Below are 20,983 nucleotides of genomic sequence, written 5' to 3' on the forward strand. Positions count from 1 at the left end.
AATACAATGAATAGGACGATTTTTAAAAGTTGACGTATTATATCGATTATTTTCAATATAAAGCTCTTCCATTTTAAATTTTAAAAAATTTGTTTTTTTTTTTTTTTTTTTTTTTCATTTTTTGAAAAATTTAAGAAAATTTTATGTACATATAAAAAACTTATCGCAAAATACGATCATTTTATAATTTATTATAATAAATTTGAAAATAAGTATTGCATAGCTAAGCATTAACTACTAAAAAAATTATTTTCTTATATAATTAAGATAAAAATTTGTTTTTTTTTTTTTTTTTTTTTTTGTCTTTCGGCTTTTAACAGTCTTGCCAATAAAAAAAAAAAAAAAAACTTTAATTTAACGTTTAAAATTTTTTTGTTGAATGTCAAAGATTTAAATGCAATCACATATATGTGTAGAACAAAACTAATTGAAATTCATTAAAATTAAAACTTAAAAAATATTAAAATAAGTTATTATTTATATAATAAATATTATAAATTTATTATTTAAATGGTTATATTTATTTATTTACAAAAACCTAATTACAAATGAGAGAGAGAGAAAATCCCTTGTGTGTTTCCAAATAATTTTTTCCCATTTTTGTCGTCACCATATTTTTGTTGATAAGTTTTTACTCTTTTTACGCCATCCAACCATCCAGTCAGCCAGTCAGCCACCCTAAGGGGCTTCTTCACCATTTTCTGCCATTGAAAACCGCATCGATTCGTTTTGGTAATTTGCGGTTATTCTGCGTAACGAGAGAGAGAGAGAGAAAAACCTGTTTACCCATCCCGATTTTAAGTTTTTCTTTTGTTTAAACTATTTTTACTTTGTGGCCTTTATGGTCCAGGACTCATTTGAACCGATATAATCATCAAATTAAACATTATTCAAACTACTAAATTTTATTAGAAAATTTCTTTTTTTTACTTTATTTTTAAAAAAACAAGAGAATGTATTTATTAATCAATTGTATTATTATTATTATTATTCCAAACAAACCAATTTTTAAGGCGATTTTATTATTACTCATCTAACTAGCCTTTTATAATGCAAATAAAAAAAAAAAAAAGAAAAGAATTTTAGATTTTTTTTTTTTTTCTACCCCATTTTCTTCCTTTAGCTTCTATTAAACAGATACAAGTTAAAGTATTATTAAGTGAGTTAACAAGTAAAAAAAAAAAAAAAAAAAGTTGAGGTCGTTGAGTAGCTCTCCCCTTGTTTATTAGAACTAACATAAAAAGTGAAAGGAAGAGGGCGAGGGTGCGGTCGCTAAGGGACAAAAGGCTATGGGGGGATGTTTCTCATAACATACTGTCGTCATGTTATGTTAATGTATTCCGCCCCGCTGTTCACTATGGAAAAAAAAAAAAAAAAAAAAAAAACGATCACTTTTCGAAGAAATCTTTTAACTGCTGCACACGGTCGGGGGAAAAAAAAAAAAATATTAATCTGTAGGGGTTGAAAATGGAATTTTTCACACTTGAAATTAATCGTGGTTTGTTTTTCGTTTGTTTTTAAAATGTTATTTTTATCCGAGTCTCAAGAGCGCTTTAAACGTTTCAAAATAACAATAAACTAACCGTTCATTTAATTGTTTGAAAAACTAATTGGAATACTACTTTTTTTTTAATGACACATTAAAACATAAAAAAAAAAAAAAAATATTAGATATATATATAAAATAATTAAATGTATATATCATTTAAATTGAGAGTCACTCAACGTTGACTTCATTATAATAATAATAATAATAATAATAATAATTATCGAAAGTAATAAAATATATACAATTCGCATGATTACAAAAGACTATAGTCGAAAAAAAAAGAAGAGACGACGGAGATTAAAAATAAAAGAATTTTATCACTTGGAAGCATTAAATCTATACGGAGGTAATCAGTTTAGTTTTTATTATTTTCAAAGCTTCGAAATAAATAGGAAAAATAAGTGGGAAAAGGCAACAGGGGGAGGAAACGGGTCAGACCGTAAAAACTGCCAATGCGTGAGGCCTTCATCAGGGCGGCAACCACAAAATCCTCTTTTTTTTTTTTTTTTTTTCCTCCATCTCTTTTTATATCTATCTATCTATCTTTTTCTATCGTTCATTAAACAGATATTTGATTCTCTGCGACGCTTAGTTTTTTTTTTTTTTTGTCATTCGCGTGACCGGATGACTTTTTCTTTCTCTATCATTATTTTTATTTTATTTATTATTGGATCTCGTAAAAAAAAATAAATAAATTTTTACACAATACAATTATGACAAACCAATTAAACAAGTTTTTACACCTAAAAAACTGTACATGTCACCCCAATCGTTTCATTCTCCCTGCATTACATTAGAAAAAGTATTTAAAAAAAAAAAAAAAAAAAATTTCGGTAAGAAAAAGAGAAATGGCGAAAGGTAAAAAATGTGAATTTTTTAAATTCCCCTTTTGTATTTTTGAGAAAAGAGCTCATCGAACGAAAATCATTACGTATTGTTAAAACAATATGTATATCGGATTGTAAATTTTTTTTTTTTTTTTTTTCTGTAAAGAATAGAAATGTTAAAACGCCTTTTTTTTAAATGCAATTTTATACAATTGTTGTTGTTGTCGTCGTCGTCGTACTGATTGATTGTACGCTTTTAATTCTAACCAGATGTCACTAGTTTACTTTTCGTGGTATGCGTTTTGAGAGACATCTATTGGATTATTTATTTTTAAAATAGTAATAATAATAAATTTCGATAGATGTCGACACTTAAAAAATCCTAACGAGTTCAATTAAATTTTGGAACTAAAAAAACCTGAGAAACCATTGAATTTTTTTTTTATTTTGATTGTAATCAGTATGATTGGGTATGTAAATTCACGATTAAATTTAAGAAAAAAAAACATGATTGATTAAAATGATTTGAACGTAGTAAAAAAATTATCATTTTCATTAGTTCATACAAATGATAATGATAATGATAATGTACCTTAGACTGTTTAAACTTCCACCGCTCAAAGTTTTGTCTTTTTGCCTGACTTTAAAACGGAAATTTTTATTGTTATTATTATTATCACTTTGGAATAAGACGATAAGTTTCATTTATTCCGTGTCCCTACCCGACTCCTTAGAAATAAGTCCTCGAATATCGGTTGGTGGCATGGCTCCCAGTGGTGGTCCCACGATGACCAAAATTGTTTTTTTTTTTTTTTTATTTTCCACATCTTCGTTATTTCTATTTTCAACTTTCTGTATATCAGCCATTTGTCCGCTTCTTCGGCTGTCTGGTGTTTTTATTTCCGGATACTTCAATTACTTTACACCATTTTTCGAAGTTATACCTGAGGATGACGTCCGGCACAATCCTGTCAGCGTTAATTCGTTGAAGAAAAATATGATTTTTTTAAAAACTCAATTTCAGATGATAATTTTTTTTGTATATTTAGATTTCACCTAAAATTACAAATAAAAAATTCAATTTTAAAATAATGAATTAAATTATAAACAATTAAAATATAATTTCAAGTGACTTATTTTTTATTTTTAACAGAATAAAAAAAATAAAAAAAAAAAACCGATTATTAAGCTGTTGATTTATTTATCAATAAGTAATTTAATATTTTTTCAAAAATCAAAAACCGTTTCATAGATTTTCACCTGTTGGATCCACATTGAGATGAGTTATGTGTATGTGTGTGCGTGTGTGTGTTTAACTGTGTTCATCCTTTTGTTTTCCCCTTCTTCGATGGTTTTTCACTGTTAGTTACAACAACCAAGTGACAGAGTGAATATGTGCAAAATCTTGATGCTATTTTTTAATTATGTATATATATATATACATAGATATGTATACATAACATAAAATAAATCAATTAATATTACAGTAAAAAGTAAAAAATTAAAAAAAAAAAAAAAAAAAACAATGTGTATTTTTTTCATTCATTCATTTAAAACAGTCTGTGTTTAATTTTTTATTAAAATGTTATGATGTATTTTACATAAATTGAAAAAAAAAATAAAAAATTAATTTCTAACGTGAAAATAATTACTTTTAAATTTTTCTAAACGGTAGTTATTAAAATAAAAATTATTATACAAGTTTTTAAATTTATAGAAACACTTATTTACTTAAAAAAATTTTTTTTCCATATTATTACTAAATATTTTATTAGTTTCTTTTATTATTATTTATTTATTTATTTATTTTTTTTAAAAAGCTTCTTTGATTATGAAGAAGGTTAAAAGATTTTTTTATATAATTTTTTTTTTTTTTTTTTTTTCAATTTTCTGTAATAATAATAATAAGAATTTTTTTGTTTTTTTTTTTTGGCGAGATTCAGTCAACATCGTCACGGCAGTTCAACAGGGGAGAAAAAATTAATCTAATTAAAGGTAAAATGACCCTGGACAAAATATAATAGATATTCTGTATTTGAACTTGAGTAAAAAATGGCGCAAAACTATTTTTTCATCTATTTTTATTTAAAATTCATTTAATTATTTACTAAATCGTTCTTATAACATGAGACAGTTTGTTCTCTTCCTCCCCCCTCCCCTAATTTTTTATTTTAAATGGAAAAAGTACATGTTTACAAAAAAGTAAATTTAATTGTTCTGTAAAATTCGACATTGCATCTTAGCTTGCACTTAGTAGTTATACTAGAATAATAATATATACTCTTATTATTGTAGGATTTCGCTGCGAGACACGATATAATAACCAGATTTCATTTTACTAAGAAAAATATAAAAACTATAAAAGAATGATCGAGGAAAAATTATTAGAAAACGAAATAAATTCTTCTGCCATCGATTTTCAACATGACTTTCAAGATCTTCTCAATCGAATCACACGAAATTATTCAAAATGGACAATTTTGCCCAGCGAAGAATGCGAAAGATTAAAAATAGTAAATAAATCTTTGTGGTTACTATTAAATGATCACAGCAACATGACGACTGGGTATCCCATTCGGTGTTTGGATCACGCGCCCCAACGTCATTTACATAACACGATTCAAGCCGTAGTTTTAATTGTTATGTTTGTTGTTTCCCTTTTTGGAAACATGATGACCGTTTATAGTTTAATTCAAAGACATAAATCCAACACTCGACAGTATTCTAGTTCCGTTTATAATTTATTATTTCACTTAAGCATTGCGGATCTTTTGGTCACGTTCACGTGCTTGTTGGGAGAAGCCGCCTGGAGTTTTTCGGTGTCTTGGAAAGCCGATAATTTCACGTGCAAAACTTTTAAGTTTGCACAAGTGTTTAGTTTATATTTATCAACTTTTGTACTTGTTTTAATTAGTTGGGACAGGTTTTTGGCTGTGAAATATCCTATGAAAACTCTTCATCCGAAACGCAGATGCAACAGGTCCATAATGTCGGTTTGGATATTAAGCTTTCTTTTCAGCAGTCCTCAGGTAAGTTGAAAAATTATCATTTTTTTGGTTTTTTTTGTATCCGGTACAACGTTTTCCAGCATGTAACATTACAATCTTTAAAAAAAAAAAATTATACGTGAATCGTCTGTCAGTTGATAAAAATTTGCTTATAAAAAAAAAATTCGTTTTTTTAAATTTTTAAAAAAACGTCATGTGAACGATAACTTGTATCGTATACCATATTAATTTCAAATTTTGTCATTAAAAAAAAAAAAAAAATTGAAAATATAATTTTGACAGGTCCTCATATTTCGAGTGGGCAAAGGACCATTTTATGAAGATTTTTACCAATGCGTAACATACGGATTTTACACAGAACCTTGGCAAGAACAACTTTACACAGTTTCAACTTTATTTTTAATGTTTATCCTTCCACTTGGTATAATTGTTTGGTCATATGCTTCAACATTTATCACTTTAGCACGTGCGTACTCATTTTTTTTTTAATTTTTATTGGAAATATCTAAAAAACGTTTAAAAGTAATTTTTTTTTTAATTTTTACAGAAAATGAAAAAGTATTTCAAGCCGAATTAGATTCTTCCGGTAAACTTTTTAGACCCAATTACAATAGAAGGAGACTCATAAACAAGGCAAAAGCAAAATCAATGAGAATTTCCGTTGTGATTGTTATCACTTTTATCATCTGCTGGGCACCTTATTACTCCATGATGTTAGTTTTCATGTTTTACGAACCTGACGAACAGGTAGAAATAAGTATCTTTTTAACGCCTCTTAAAAATATTTTGTACGCATTTATAAACTAATGTTTACGAAAGCTTCATAGGGTTTTAATCACACTAAAAAGAGGCGATAAAACAATATAAGAGGCATTGTTGACTCTGCTTTTTTTTTTTAAATCACAAATTAGCGTCCATAAAAATCAATTATTTCCTCCGACTGTGGCGTTATTTTTTTGTAAATGCCAAAAAAAAAATTTTTTTGAAATCCTTTATAATTGTGTTGACGTAACTCTTATTTTTTGGTCCAATTAGTGACACCGACACGTCAAAAATAACAGAATTCATATAATCCTACAAAAAGTATTTAAAGTTTCTGCAAAAATAGTAAATTTTAAATGAAATAAATCAAAATTAGAAAAAAATTTTTGATGGTGTACCAATGAGTGACACAAAAAAAAAAAGGATAAAAACCTTTTTATAACATTTTTATTGTCTCTACGTTTGTTTTTATTTTAGCTAGCAAAAGATTTACGAAATGGTATTTTCTGCTTTGGGATGTCAAACAGTTTAATAAATCCAATTATTTATGGACTTTTTCATATTTGGAAACCAAAGCACGGAATAAAATTCAATTATTTACTAAAGTGAGTATATCGTAGCATAACACATAAAATATTTCCTTTTTTTTTAAGATGTTAATTAAAAAAAAAAAAAAATTAAACTATTATAATATTATATGTATATAAAAATAGTAACGTTAAAATTATACTTACTGCAAATGCAGGCTGATTGACTGTGTTAGTGAGTTTAAATATTTTCTACGCATTCACGGGTCCTTTTATTAATAAAAACGTTCGTATACAATAAAAAATCATATTAATAAATCATATCAAAAATTAATTATAGTAAAAAAATTATAATAATGATATAGTATACCTTAAACGTTTTAATTTTTGTTTTTTGTTTTTTTTTTTTTGCTTTTTTTTTGATTTGGAAAAATATTTTCAGGATTTGAAGAAAATGTATGGATCATGTATGGAACGCTAGTAAAACACCATCGAAAAAATTACTGAGAGAGGATGACATTTCGGTGAAAACATGTTTTTACGTAACTGAAAAAAAAGTTTTTAAGACTGTCGTATCATATTAAAAAAAAAAAAAAAATACATGTATAATTATGCTATAATAATTATGATTTATTACCGTGACTTTTTTTTTTTTTTTTTTTTACGGATTAATAAAATAAAATTAAAAAGTAATTAATTATACACATTTAAGCACAAAATATGTGCGTTCGTGTGTGTGTGTGTGTTTGTTTAACTTTGACAATTTATTATTTATAATTATCTAAAAGAAAAAAAAAAAAGAAAATTTGAAAACATTTTTGATTTTGTAATTAAAAACTTCAAAAAACAAATATATATATATATATATATATATATATATGTATGTATAATAGTATAAAATGACTGTAATAATTAAATCATTATAAAGATATAATTTACTTTAAAAAAAAAAAAATCCGTTTTTAAGAAAAATAAAAATAAAAAATAAAACATTTGAATGATTTGATTGACAATTCATGATCCCTTATACCTTTTTATAAACTATAAAAATAATAACAATGTAAATAATATATATGAATTTTATTTACTCATCAACAGAAATTTGCCTCATTGGTTTTACATTTTCGGCAATTCTAAATTCGCAACCAGTAGACGTGATAATTTCAGCCATTTCCACACCATCGGCAATTTCAGTTAATAATAAACCATTATCCTTGTCAACTTCAAATACGCACTAAAAAAAAAAAAAAAAATTAGTTTAGTCAATTAAATATCCTATTATTCAATTACGATACGAAAAAGCTGAAAAAAAAAATCAGAAATCTAAACTCCTTAAGTTTTCCTAAAGCTTTTATATGTAAGTAGTTCAACATTAAAAACTTTACACAATAATATTTATGATTAATAAATAAAAAATTTTTTTAAAAAATGTTATCAAATCTGATAAGCGTAAATGTAAATACATGTTTTTCAAAAAAAAGTTTTTTGTCAATGAAATTTTAAAAATAATTTATCGTATAAAAATAAGCCATTTAAACGATTCATTAATTTAAAAAAAAAAAAAAAAAAAAATAGAAAATTCAATGATTTGTTAAAATAATGAAAACACTAAAAAAATTATTAATTCTCATAACAATTTAAAAAAATAAATTGAATTGATTGAGATAATGTTAAATAGAGTGACATTTTCAATGAATTCAAGTTTTTTTTTTAAATCACGTGATATTTTAATTTAAATTTTATACTCTTGATGACCTTTTAAAGTGAAAAAATTAAATAATTTTTCACAATCAAAATTATTTTTACATTATATAAACCGCATAAAATGTGATTAAATATTGTGTTGGTTTAATTTTAAAAAATCATTTTTTAAAAATTAAAATTTTATCGTACTCACTTTTTCTGTAATTATCATATCTACGCAATTCTTTCCGGTTAATGGCAACTCGCATTTTGGCAAAATTTTATGACTACCATCTTTAGCAGCATGTTCCATTGTTACAATTACCTTTGTATTGGGGGCTGCTACTAAATCCATGGCTCCACCCATTCCTTTGACTAATTTTCCCTAAAATAGAGATACAAAACATATTTTTAATTTTTTATTTGTCAGAGAAATAAAATAGTTGCAGCGATGCAGTATAATAACTCTTTACTTACGGGTATCATCCAGTTCGCAATGTCACCATATTGAGACACTTGCATGGCACCTAAAATTGTAAGGTCAATGTGACCTCTAAAAAAAAAATTAATTAATACCGTGTAATTTGAAAAGATCATAAACAGCGTAATCTGTTAAAACAAAAAAAAAGAAAGCTACCCTCGAATCATTGCAAAACTGTCGTGAGAACTAAAAAATGATGCTCCTGGTACAATGGTCACAGTTTCTTTACCAGCGTTTATAAGATCCGGATCAATGTTTTGTTCAGTTGGAAAAGGTCCCAAGCCTAAAATACCATTTTCAGATTGTAGGTAGACAGTTATATCTTTAGGAATGTAATTACTGGCTAAAACGGGAATTCCGATTCCAAGATTGACTTTATTTTTATTAAGGATATTACTAAATTTTCAATTTTTTTTTTTTTTTTTTTTTTTAAAGAGAATAATTGCAAAATATTTTTTTTATGTTTCATTTAAAAGGATACCATACATGCCATCCTGAAATTCCAATGCTACCCTTCTAACTATTCTTTGTCTAAGAACTTGAGCGGGACTGAGTTTTACTTGAGCAGAATGTGGTTTGAGAATAGTTTTTTTCTAATAGAAAAAGTAATAAAAATTAATTTTAGGTTAAAGTAAACAGTATTCATAATTTAAAAATTAATTTTTAATTTCATACAGTCTACCTCTATTCGTTTTTCATAATTTTTCCCTAATAATATCCTGTCAACATATATTCCTGGTAAATGTACTTCATCTGGAGGTATGTCTCCTAACCCAACTATTTCTTCAACTTCAACTACTCCTACTCTGGCAGCAGTCAACATGGTGGGATAAAATCTAGCTGATTCTATATTGTTAAAAAGACATTATTAAATTTAAAAAAAAAAAAAAAAATTTCTATGTGGAAATATAATATTAATGATATTTATTAATATGATAATTTATTAAGGAAAATATTATACCTGAATACTAAATTTCCAGCAGGATCTGCTTTCCAAGCTTTTACCAAAGCAAAATCCCCTGTAATTGCCTCTTCTAATATATAATTTTTATTATTATACATTTGTTCGGGTCTTCCACTACTGGCAACTTCAATATTTTTGTTACTGTCATATTTTACTGGGGCTCCTCCTTCATGAACTAAAGTTCCATATGCAGTTGGAGTATAAAATGCAGGAATTCCTGCTCCTCCAGCTCTCAAACGTTCTGCTAGAGTACCTTGAGGTGTCAGTTCAACTTCAATTTCTCCTTGCAAAAATTGACGCTCAAATTCTGCATTTTCTCCCACATAAGATGCTATCATTCGTTTAACTCTTTTTTCCTTAAAAAGTAATCCCAATCCAAAATCTTGTGTACCAGGATTATTAGAAACCAGAGTTAAATCTTTGATATTAGTCTTTAATATGCCAGCAATTAATTTTTCCGGTATTCCACATAAACCAAAACCTAGAATTGAAAAATTCTTATTCATCCAAAATTGTACAGTACTTCTTATAAATTTATTTATTTATTTTGAGAGTAAATGAAAGGACATAAAAGCAGTCTGACTGAAAAACTTTATTTTTATCAATAACTTTGAATTAAAAACATAGTCGTACCACCAACTAAAAGTTTGTCTCCGTCTTTAATACCAGCTAGAGCTTCTTCAACAGAATCGACAATTTTTTGAGAACTTTTTTGTAGCTTGGATGAGGAGTCATGTGAATAAAAGAGACACCCCTAAATTTCAAAACGGAAGAAATAATTGGCATTTTAATAAGATTTATTCATACGCATTTTTTAAAAAAATTTTAATTTTATTCTATTTACAAGTACATTTTTTGTTGTCGAACTTGTTAACCTTCAAAATGATTGTAATGATTCAAGTATATTACGATAAACAGAATTAATTTTCAAAATATTTAAAAACTTACTTCTTATTTCTAAATAAGAGATGAAATAATTTGAAGATGTAATTTACCTCATTTAATTTTAAACTGTTGGAATTAACTTTAATAGACCACCAAGAAGGTAAAACTTTTTTAATCATAAGTCTTGGAAAAGGAGACATTTTTACTAGACCTTCAAGTAAGTGAATCTTATCCCACGACATTTTGTTGCGTAGCAATAGACTCTCTTATTTAACTGTTTAAAGCGTTAAAGCGTTGTTAAAACTTTAAAGCAATAAAGTTATGAGCTACTCTTAGTAAGCTCAGTCGTTTGTCAGTTTCGATTTGATTTTGAACTTCGCCTTTTATTTAAAGTAGTTTTAAAATCAATTATTTATTTCAATCATGAAAATAGAGGAAGTTAAAAGTACTGTAAAGACTCAAAGAATTTCTGCTCATACTCATGTTAAAGGTTTGGGGTTAGATGATACTGGTACCCCATTACAAGTTGCTGCGGGGTTGGTAGGTCAAGAGGCTGCTAGGGAGGTGAGATTTCATTTTGGAAAGGTGTATTTTTTTGTGGTCGTCTCTATTATGCATTATGGTAAATTAATTTTTCTTTTTTATTATAGGCGGCCGGCATTGTAGTCGATATGATAAGAGCCAAAAAAATGTCCGGTAGGGCTGTTTTATTAGCCGGGCCTCCAGGCACAGGTAAAACGGCTATTGCATTGGCAATAGCTCAGGAGCTAGGCACCAAAGTTCCATTTTGTCCTATGGTTGGTTCTGAAGTTTTTAGTTCAGAAATAAAAAAAACTGAAGTTTTAATGGAAAATTTTAGAAGAGCCATAGGTCTTAGAATTAAAGAAACTAAAGAAGTGTATGAAGGAGAAGTAACTGAATTGACTCCTGTTGAAACTGAAAACCCATTAGGAGGTAAATTTCAATGAAAATAGTTTAGTAAAAGTTCTTTATATCATTAAAAATTCTTTTTAACACATTAACGAATCAGTCGTCATTTGATTAAAACTTTTAGCCATCAACTAACTGTATAGTCTTCGGATTTAAATGTAAATTACATAATAGATTTTAATTTGTAATTATTTACTTTATAATTTTAAGAAATAAATATGTGTCTCACTACTTCTTAATATTAGGTCGGATTAATTTTTTTTTTTTTTTTGTTTAGGGTATGGCAAAACTGTATCTCAAGTTATAATTGGCCTTAAGACTGCTAAAGGAACCAAGCAGCTGAAATTGGATCCCAGTATTTATGAATCACTTCAAAAAGAAAAGGTTGAAACTGGAGATGTGATCTATATAGAAGCAAATTCAGGGGCTGTCAAACGTCAAGGAAGATCTGATACTTTTGCCACAGAATTCGACTTGGAGGTAATTTGAATTATATTATTACTTCAATCATTTTCAATTTTATTTCAATTTTAATTTGAAAATTAATAATTAGGCAGAAGAATATGTGCCTCTTCCTAAAGGGGATGTCCACAAGAAAAAAGAAGTAATACAAGATGTAACATTACATGATTTAGATGTAGCAAATGCTAGACCACAAGGAGGACAAGACATTTTGTCAATGATGGGTCAGTTGATGAAACCGAGAAAAACAGAAATTTCTGGTAAGATATTAGTTTCATTGCAATAAAAAAATTTTAACAAATCACACTAATTACCAATTAATCCTTAATTTTAATTAAGAAAAAAAAATTCTTGTTGAGTATTGTATTTATTTTAAAATGAAAAAAGTTGATAGGCATTATATTACATTTTTAATAGTAGTCAAATAATTTAATATTCATTTAAAGATAAAAAATAAAAAAATTATTTTCAGATAAATTAAGGAAAGAAGTTAACAAAGTTGTAAACAAATATATTGATCAAGGGATAGCTGAACTTGTTCCAGGAGTCTTATTTATTGATGAGGTTCATATGCTTGACATTGAATGTTTTACTTATTTGCATAGAGCATTGGAAAGTGCTATTGCTCCCATTGTAATTTTTGCTACCAACAGAGGAACCTGTGAAGTTCGGTAATTTATATTGTATAATTAAATTTCTAGTATCATTTGGTTTCAATTTAATATGTCTTTTTAATAATTAATATTAATTTATCATATTTGATGGATTTCTAGGGGAACCGAGGATGTGAAAGCACCTCATGGAATTCCATTGGATCTGTTAGATAGACTTTTAATTATAAGAACAATGCCTTATTCACGAATAGAAATGGAGCAAATTTTAAATCTAAGAGCTGCAACTGAAGGTTTACAAATTTCACCTGAGGCTCTAACCACATTAAGTGAAATCGGGAGTAAAACAACTTTGAGGTAAGTAAAATAATTTTTTAAACTACCTTATGACAATTTTAGTTTTTTTTTTTTTTTTTTTTTAAATTAAAATTATCTAATCATTTGTTGATTTTATAACAACTGACAGTATGTTTTCGTATCACAATATCTTATTGATTGCTACATGTAAAGCTGTTGTAATTTTTTTAAATTTTTTTATTTTCTAATTTAAAATAATTACACAAGCTCATTAGGTGCATTAGACTGCAAGCTAATAAAACGTTATTCTGAAATTTTATAAATTTAAAGAGCTGAAAATCCTATTCTAAAATTAAAATAATTTCAAAAGTTAAAATTTTATAAATCAATGTCTGTAACAATTCACAATATTTTTTTTTCAAAATTTTAAATGCTAATTTATTAAAAATGTTAAATAATTAAAATTTTTTAATTTTAAATTTTGTCATTTATAATTTACTTTATCTTTGTAAGAAGTTTAAATTATTATTATTATTATTTTTTTTTTAAAACATGATATAAACTTGTTTTTTTTTTTTTAATTAAGATATGCTGTTCAACTGATGACTCCTAGTTTTTTAACTGCTAGAATTAATGGAAGAACAACCATATCTCAGGAAGATGTGAATGAAATAAATAGTCTATTCCTTGATGCCAAGTCTTCTGCTAAAATTCTGTCTCAACAGAAAGACAAATTTATGAAATGATTTTACAACTTTTGTAAAGATTTAAAATTTTTCCATTTTGTATTAATATCTCTGTAGCCATAATATTAATATACTTATCTTATAGTTTAGTTTATTGAACAAGTGTGAAATAAAAATTGTTTTTTTTTTGTTTACTCACTTCAAAACATAACTTGATTAGTTTTAGATTGGTAACACTGCAAAGCGCGCCATTATTATTTTATCGTGCCATTAGAAAGAAACATTGTAGACTTTTTCAAGATGGCGGACTAGGTCGGACATACACAAGATGAAGTCATTCAAATTATTTATTATAAGTTGTGTTTAAGTTGTGTTGATTTTTTAAAGTGATATTTTCTAATAAAAAAAGACATGTTTACTGTAAATCCAATAGAAGATTCTAAGCTTGACGTAGATTTAAATTCTTTAAATAATTGTTTAAAACCTAGACGTATCCCAGATCAGAATGTTGTTATTAGATTGTTAAAACGAGAAACCTTCGGCTCTAACAAAGGAATTCATTTTCATCAAGTTCGCCGTTTCTATCAAAATGTATTTCCAAATTTTACCATCGTAGACGTTGAAAAACCTCCTTGTTTTTTGCGGAAATTTAGTCCAGATGGGAAGTATTTTATTGCCTTTTCAGCCGATCAATTTTCTCTTGAGATATACAAGTATCAAGGTTGTACGGCAGCTGGAGATTTAATTAAAGATTGCTCTGGCGACTATTTAAACGCTCAGGACACGTCCAGTGAAACTATAAGAAATCAGATATTTAAAAAATTTTTTAAGTTAAAATGGATGATAACCGTGGCAGAATTGGGATTAGGAGAAAACGTTCAGCAGTTAAATAGAGAGTGCAGTTTGTTTAGTAATTGCGGAAGGTATAAAAGAAGATAAAGGTATTATGGAACAAATAGAGAAGATAGATAAATTTAAATTTTCTTCAGATATGTAATTATTGGATCAGCTAGTAATGTAACTGAAGATTGGCCAAACTTTCATGAAATTTATACTAACAATGAAGCAGTCACTCCGAATAACAAATTTCCTCTCGAGGATTATACAGTTTATTTAATTGATTTAGAAAATGGATATTTATGCGACTGGAGAGATTTCAAAGTTGATAAAATATTTTTGTCACATAATCAAGGCTTGTATTTATATAAAGAAACTTTGGCAATTTTATCAGTTCAACATCAGACAATTCACATATTTCAAATTGCTAATGGACGATTTCACAACGTTAGAAAAATTGGAAGAAATTGTTTTGAAGATGATGATTTCGTTTTGTCCTGTGGCTTACCTATGGTAATAATATTTATTTTTCTGCTTTTTTTTTTTTTTTTTTTTTAAGGCTTTTAAAATAGTAAATAAATTTTTTTTTTGTGCTTTAAATAAAAATTTTATATATATATTTTTTTTTTCTTTGCGATGAAGACGTTTTTAGAATAAAAAAATATTGTAAGTGTTTTAGGGAAACTCACAAAATATTCACAGGCCATTCAGAGAAGTTACCATTAATTGTTTGAAACACAGATTTTTGGTTTTTCTATTTAAAAGAGCGAAAAAAATATCAGAAAACTCCTGTCATCCATATGCATTAAGGAAATTTTATCAACATTTTGATTTTGTATGAATTTTTATTCAATTTAGTTTTTGTAAAATTTTATCTTTTTTTGAGGAAATTTTAAATTTACATAGGTTTTTATTAATTTTTCAGTTAAATGCATTAAGAATGTGGAAAATGCAATTATTGGATGATGAACACTTACTTATCAAATATGCTGCAGAAGATGTTGTTACATTAAAAGCAACAGAACCCACTCACTCTCAAACATCTTTTTTTATGATTTACAACATGAAGGAAAGCAAAGTATTAGCAGTATATGAAAACACATCAGATGAATTTTTATATATATTCGAAAATTACTGTGATTATTTTAGGAATGCTCAATTGTATTCTGTCAATCATTTTTCTTGTTCTCCGAGTAATAATACTCATGCCAGGTAATAAAAATTTTATCACTATCTGTTGGTTCATTAGTTAAAATGTTTTTCTAAATACTAATATATTTAACAAATGAAATTGTGTCTAATTTTAATTTTTACTCTCTACTCAGATTTTTGTTTCATTATTTTTTATTTTTTTTTTTTTTTAGGCTTTTACAGCAACGATTTAAATTAATGATAAGTAGTGCACGTAATGGAGGGCCCACAGAAGCCATCAAGAGATTATTGGCTCAATTACCTATAAGTGCACAGTCTTACAGCAGCTCTCCTTATTTGGACCTTTCTTTGTTTAGCTACTATGATAAATGGATTTCAAGTATGGAAAGGCCTAAAACATGTGGAGAATATCCTATTAGGTAATTCAAAAAAAAAAAAAAAAGTCTTTTAAAATATTAATTTAAAATTTATTTGAATAATAATAATAATTAGTAGTAGTATTTGAAACCTTGTAAATTGTCTTATTTGTATAGGATGCATTTTTTAAATTTTATTAAAAGTTGTTAAATATTCTTGAAAAGCTTTTTAAGCTTTTAAAATCATTAAAAGTTAAGCATTAGAACTTATACAAAATTAACATGATAACATTTAATGCAAGAAGCTATTTTAACATCTAATTGATTACTAACATACAATCCCGCAAATAGTTAATATAACTTTTTTTTTTTCAGATTTTACGCTCGAGATTCCGGATTATTAAAATTTTGTATTTATATTGGATTATTGGGAAAGAAACCTCCTCCGACGGCAAGAAGATTAGTAGCATTTACTTTTCATCCCACCGAACCTTTTGCTATTTCCGTTCAAAGAACTAATGCTGAATACGTGGTTAATTTTCATGTAAGACACGTTTCATCATGACAAATATATAATTATTATTTTAAAATGATTTATCGTCTTCAAATCAGGTTTTAATTAATTGCTCTCATATTGCAAAATTAAAAGGGAAAAATTTTTTAAATTTTATATAGGATTTTAAATTGGGATTTTCAAATATTTATTATTTATTTATAATAAATTATTTGTGATCCCAAATAATTAAATTTAAACGTTTTTTTTTAAATATTATGTTAAAATTGAACATTTTATTTTTAAATAAGTAAAAAAAAAAAAAAAGAGTTTTATAAGAATATTTAAAAAATTAACAATAACAACAAAGTAAAAAAAAATTTATGTATGTTTTTAACTAGTAAAATGTTTCATAAATTATAAATCGATATTATCCCAATCGTCATCATCATCATCATTATTATTATTATTAATTTGACTAAAAAAATTTTTAAATTTTTTTGATTTTTCATTATTATTTGTACTAGTGGCGTCAGAAAAATTTTCTTTATTTAGTTTCAATGAATTTTGTTTCTCATTGTTTGTATTTATATCATTATCGTCGGTTATTATTTCCGTTTTTTTATTTTCAATATTTTCTACATTTATTCCAAAATCTTCACTTAATATTTTTTGAAAATCTTCTTCTTTTTCTTCTTCTGATAATTTTATACGTTTGTTTGATTCTGAATTAACAACATGATTTGTACTTAATTTATTAGGCGATGATAAAGTCTTATTAATTTTCTCATCACGTTCATTGGCGTTAAGGGTTTCGGGTAATAATTTAAATATCATTAATTCATTATAATCTTGATTATTAGAATTTGTTCGGCCATCATGGTTTTCATATGTACTTTCACAATTGACTTTTTCATTAATATCCCAAATATTTTTTTTTGATTTGACTTCAATTTTTTCATTTTTTACAGTTAAAATGTCTGTCGCATCACTTTCAAACTTCCTCTTGATTATTTTATCACTTTTAATGTTTTCTAATTCTTCCTTCAAAAGATTATCTAATTTCAGATTAGTGAGAATAGATTTTGCTGAAAATATAAATAATTTTATTATTATTGAATTGAGTGCAAAATAAATATTAATTAATAATTGTAATGTCAGTATAATAATTGTACCTAATCTCTCATATTCTTCATAGGGATTTTCTGATAAAACTGTGTGTAATGCGTTTACTGCGTTTCCATCAGAAGAATATTGAGTCGATGATTCTACTAACATTATTGCTGTAAGAGCATCTAAAACTGTTACTTTTTCTCTGAACATTAATCTGGCATGACCTTGGGATAATCTGAAAAGAATTTTTTTTTAAAACAAATACATTTTAGTAATGATAACCTTGTGCGCGTAAAACATGTGGTTTTTTTTTTGTTCGGAAATATTAATTAGAACCTGATAAGACTTTCCAAAAGCCTGACAGTTGTTCTCGCAGCATTACGTGAGTCGGCCATTCTTTGATAATGATAATAAGTACGAAGTAAAATTCCAGCTTCTTCGGACATGACAGGATTTATTTCTTTTATGACAGAAAAATAACTTTGTAAATCAGTTGTTGACCACAGATTGGTGGATAAACTATTGTCCATCTTACTAACAACCGATTCTTCAGTCTCTTTAAAAAATTCTTTTTTATTGAAAATAAAGTTGCAAAGAGATCTAATAAAAAAAAAAAAAAAGTTTAAATAATTTGCAAAAATTTAAAAAAGATACATAATTCTTCGTTTGCATTTTAAATACTTAATATAACCAATAAGGTTTTTCCAAAATTTTTCTTTGAGAAAGCAATAAACTTAAATTTGGTTAGAAAATTTTTATGAGTAACTAAGAGAAAGCGTGGTTAACATAACAAACCGTTAAAAATTATTCTAATAATTTTTTTTTCAAAATCTAGTCTTTTTTTATTTAAAATCGCGTTTTATTAACTTTCATTAAAACTTAGTAGAAAAAAAGTATATATATATATATATATATATATATATATATATATATATATATATATATATATATATATATATACTCATTTTTTCTTTTCTCATCGATAAAAGTTAAGGGTATATATTGAATTTATTATTCTTTTAAAATTCGATTCAAACTCACTTATCCCAATTTTGACATTTAGAATCCAGAAGAACGAGGACAATATCAAATCTACTAAGTAAGGGAGAGGAAATAGATACGTTTACACTCATGGGCACTGAAGTGTCGTATTTTTCTTTGGTTGCCGTAGTTGCTAAAATGGAACATCGTGATTGTAACTTTGTAACCATTCCTGCTTTAGCCACACTAATCGATTGCTGTTCCATGGCTTCATGAATACTTGCTCGATCCTGTTCTCTTATTGAATTAAAATCATCTATGCAGCAAATTCCTCCATCAGATAAAACTAATGCACCTGCTTCTAAAGTCCAGTTGCTACTTTCCTTAAAAAAAAAAAAATTCAATACATTATTAATTTTAACAAATAGATATTTACAAAATTTAAAGGTGTAAAATAAAAAAATTATTAAAACAGCATTTATCATACAAAATTTACTCTTTTGTTAATTAATTGCACACATCAATTAATATGAAAAAAATTATAAATGAACTTAATAAATGTATAATATTAACAAAGTTAGATAATTTAAAATATATTATAAGTAAATGATAATGTTACCCTAACAGCAGCAACAGTCAATCCTGCTGTTGTTGAGCCTACTCCTGTAGTAAAAACAGAATGATTAGCAATTCTAGATGCATATCTTAGCAAATGAGATTTTCCTGTTCCAGAATCACCTACAAGCAATAAATGAGATGTCCCTCTTGTGGAGCATCCATTTTCATCCGTTTTTTGTACTCCTCCAGCTAAAACTATGACCATAGCCAATTTTGCAAGATACATTCCAAAAATCTAAAAAAAATTTTGCAAAATTAAAATATTTTCTTTTTATTTTCATAAAAGTTGAAGTTAAATTGTATTTACCTGAGGACAAAATGATTTCAAAATATGATTTCTTCCTATTAATTCTTTATCACCATAATTTTTCCAAAAATTAGAAAAATTTTTTTTTATTTCCATGTTAGACAGTAAAACTTTTTTCTCACAATGAATTATTAAATTGTTTGCTTTTAAGACCAAATTAATATCATATTTAAAAGTTGGCTTCAACATCTTCCATCTTCTGAAAAGTATACCTCTGAAAATAGAACAACATAGAATTCAGATTTTGTGACTTGTAAAATTTAGGCAATTAAAAAAAAAATAACTTTGTGAATTTTCATAATTCAGTATTTCTTACATGATGATCACATCATCACCTGGTTTACATGAGTCTACTAAATCACCTTCTAAGGTAACCAACATGGTTTTAGGCATAGTTCCTACTTTTGATTTTCCAAAGTGTTCTTGTACTTTTATTTCTTGGTAATCGATAAATTTCATTTCTTTATTTTCTTTAATTTTAAACTGAGTGCTATAACATTGGCTGCATTTAGAAGGAGCATTTATTAAATAATATTTTTCATATATAGCATAACTTGTAACTGAAAAATTGCATTTTTCACAAAAGTAGTCTCTTTCGTATTCTAGAAATTTTGGAATTCCAGCTTTAATAACAGTGCCACTAATTCTTACAAAATACCCTATGTCATTGTTCGATGGAAACACTGAATCTCCAAAATCAGGTAATTCATCCAATCTAATTGAAATTTTTAATTTAATTTTGTAGTTTTCACAATCATCTTCACGTTCTAATTCTAATAATAAATTTTTTTGAGCAGAAATTGCTGCTTTATTAAATGCAGATAAATTCTTTTCAGGTTCAAGTAACAGCTCATTTCCTAAAGCGTTATCTTCATCGAAGAGGGCTAAAAAACTAAGACATTGCTACATCTAAATCTTAATAATATTTGCAAAAGGTCCAATGACGAACAACATCAAATAAATAATTACATCTTTGCATCAGGAAAACTTACCTAACAGTGATTGAAAAACTTTGATTTTCGTCTCCACTTTTGAGTATATCCCGCAGTTCATTTTCGTGATTCCTCAGAAGATATTTAATAAATTTTTCTGTTAAAAAAAAAAAATACTTATTCAATAATTTATAATTGTAAGTGCATTTTTCATTTTTAATTTTAAAATACCTAAAAGAGACATCGTTAAATGTTTAACATAATAATATTTAATGTTTCAGTTTTCAAAAAAAAACACTAAAAACCATTTTCATTCGTTTGGAGGGAAATTATAGCCAATCACATAAAACTGTCAGTATTGCAAGGCACTGACTACAATTGTTGCGTAAGTTTGGTACGTAGAACTTGGACGTTCATTTTAAAAGAATAAAAATATGTACGTATTACTAATTATTTTTAGTGAAAAGTAATATAAAATTAAAATTAAAACTTTAAATCAAGTCATTATAAAAAAAAAAAAAA

General features: G+C 26.3%; 5 protein-coding genes across 5 annotated transcripts; 3 read left to right on the forward strand and 2 right to left on the reverse strand.

The window, feature by feature from the left end:
• Positions 1–4,742: 4,742 nt before the first annotated feature.
• On the forward strand, positions 4,743–6,191 carry Phum_PHUM307450 (class A rhodopsin-like G-protein coupled receptor GPRgnr2, putative; the record flags this gene model as incomplete). The annotated part of the gene is made up of 3 exons (XM_002427208.1): positions 4,743–5,405; positions 5,667–5,850; positions 5,932–6,191. 3 exons carry the CDS (start codon positions 4,743–4,745, stop codon positions 6,189–6,191), a joined length of 1,107 nt encoding a protein of 368 aa, XP_002427253.1.
• Positions 6,192–7,757: 1,566 nt separating this feature from the next.
• Positions 7,758–10,865, reverse strand: Phum_PHUM307460 (succinyl-CoA:3-ketoacid-coenzyme A transferase 1, putative; the record flags this gene model as incomplete). The annotated part of the gene is made up of 9 exons (XM_002427209.1): positions 7,758–7,907; positions 8,571–8,741; positions 8,834–8,909; positions 8,994–9,210; positions 9,319–9,430; positions 9,520–9,673; positions 9,799–10,282; positions 10,435–10,555; positions 10,797–10,865. The coding sequence occupies 9 exons, from the start codon at positions 10,863–10,865 to the stop codon at positions 7,758–7,760; spliced, it is 1,554 nt and encodes a 517-aa protein (XP_002427254.1).
• A 244-nt stretch (positions 10,866–11,109) lies between these two features.
• On the forward strand, positions 11,110–13,732 carry Phum_PHUM307470 (uncharacterized protein; the record flags this gene model as incomplete). The annotated part of the gene is made up of 7 exons (XM_002427210.1): positions 11,110–11,250; positions 11,337–11,640; positions 11,894–12,096; positions 12,170–12,338; positions 12,551–12,749; positions 12,852–13,046; positions 13,573–13,732. The coding sequence occupies 7 exons, from the start codon at positions 11,110–11,112 to the stop codon at positions 13,730–13,732; spliced, it is 1,371 nt and encodes a 456-aa protein (XP_002427255.1).
• A 351-nt stretch (positions 13,733–14,083) lies between these two features.
• On the forward strand, positions 14,084–16,582 carry Phum_PHUM307480 (uncharacterized protein; the record flags this gene model as incomplete). The annotated part of the gene is made up of 6 exons (XM_002427211.1): positions 14,084–14,595; positions 14,662–15,022; positions 15,189–15,344; positions 15,435–15,721; positions 15,874–16,080; positions 16,393–16,582. The coding sequence occupies 6 exons, from the start codon at positions 14,084–14,086 to the stop codon at positions 16,580–16,582; spliced, it is 1,713 nt and encodes a 570-aa protein (XP_002427256.1).
• A 345-nt stretch (positions 16,583–16,927) lies between these two features.
• Phum_PHUM307490 (DNA replication licensing factor Mcm2, putative) lies at positions 16,928–20,705 on the reverse strand (the record flags this gene model as incomplete). The annotated part of the gene is made up of 9 exons (XM_002427212.1): positions 16,928–17,598; positions 17,686–17,858; positions 17,960–18,223; positions 18,665–18,987; positions 19,224–19,457; positions 19,530–19,743; positions 19,846–20,421; positions 20,522–20,618; positions 20,693–20,705. The coding sequence occupies 9 exons, from the start codon at positions 20,703–20,705 to the stop codon at positions 16,928–16,930; spliced, it is 2,565 nt and encodes an 854-aa protein (XP_002427257.1).
• Positions 20,706–20,983: the final 278 nt, after the last annotated feature.

This window comes from Pediculus humanus, genomic scaffold (assembly GCF_000006295.1).
Source record: "Pediculus humanus corporis 1103172107707 genomic scaffold, whole genome shotgun sequence".
NCBI classification, from domain to species: domain Eukaryota; kingdom Metazoa; phylum Arthropoda; class Insecta; order Psocodea; family Pediculidae; genus Pediculus; species Pediculus humanus.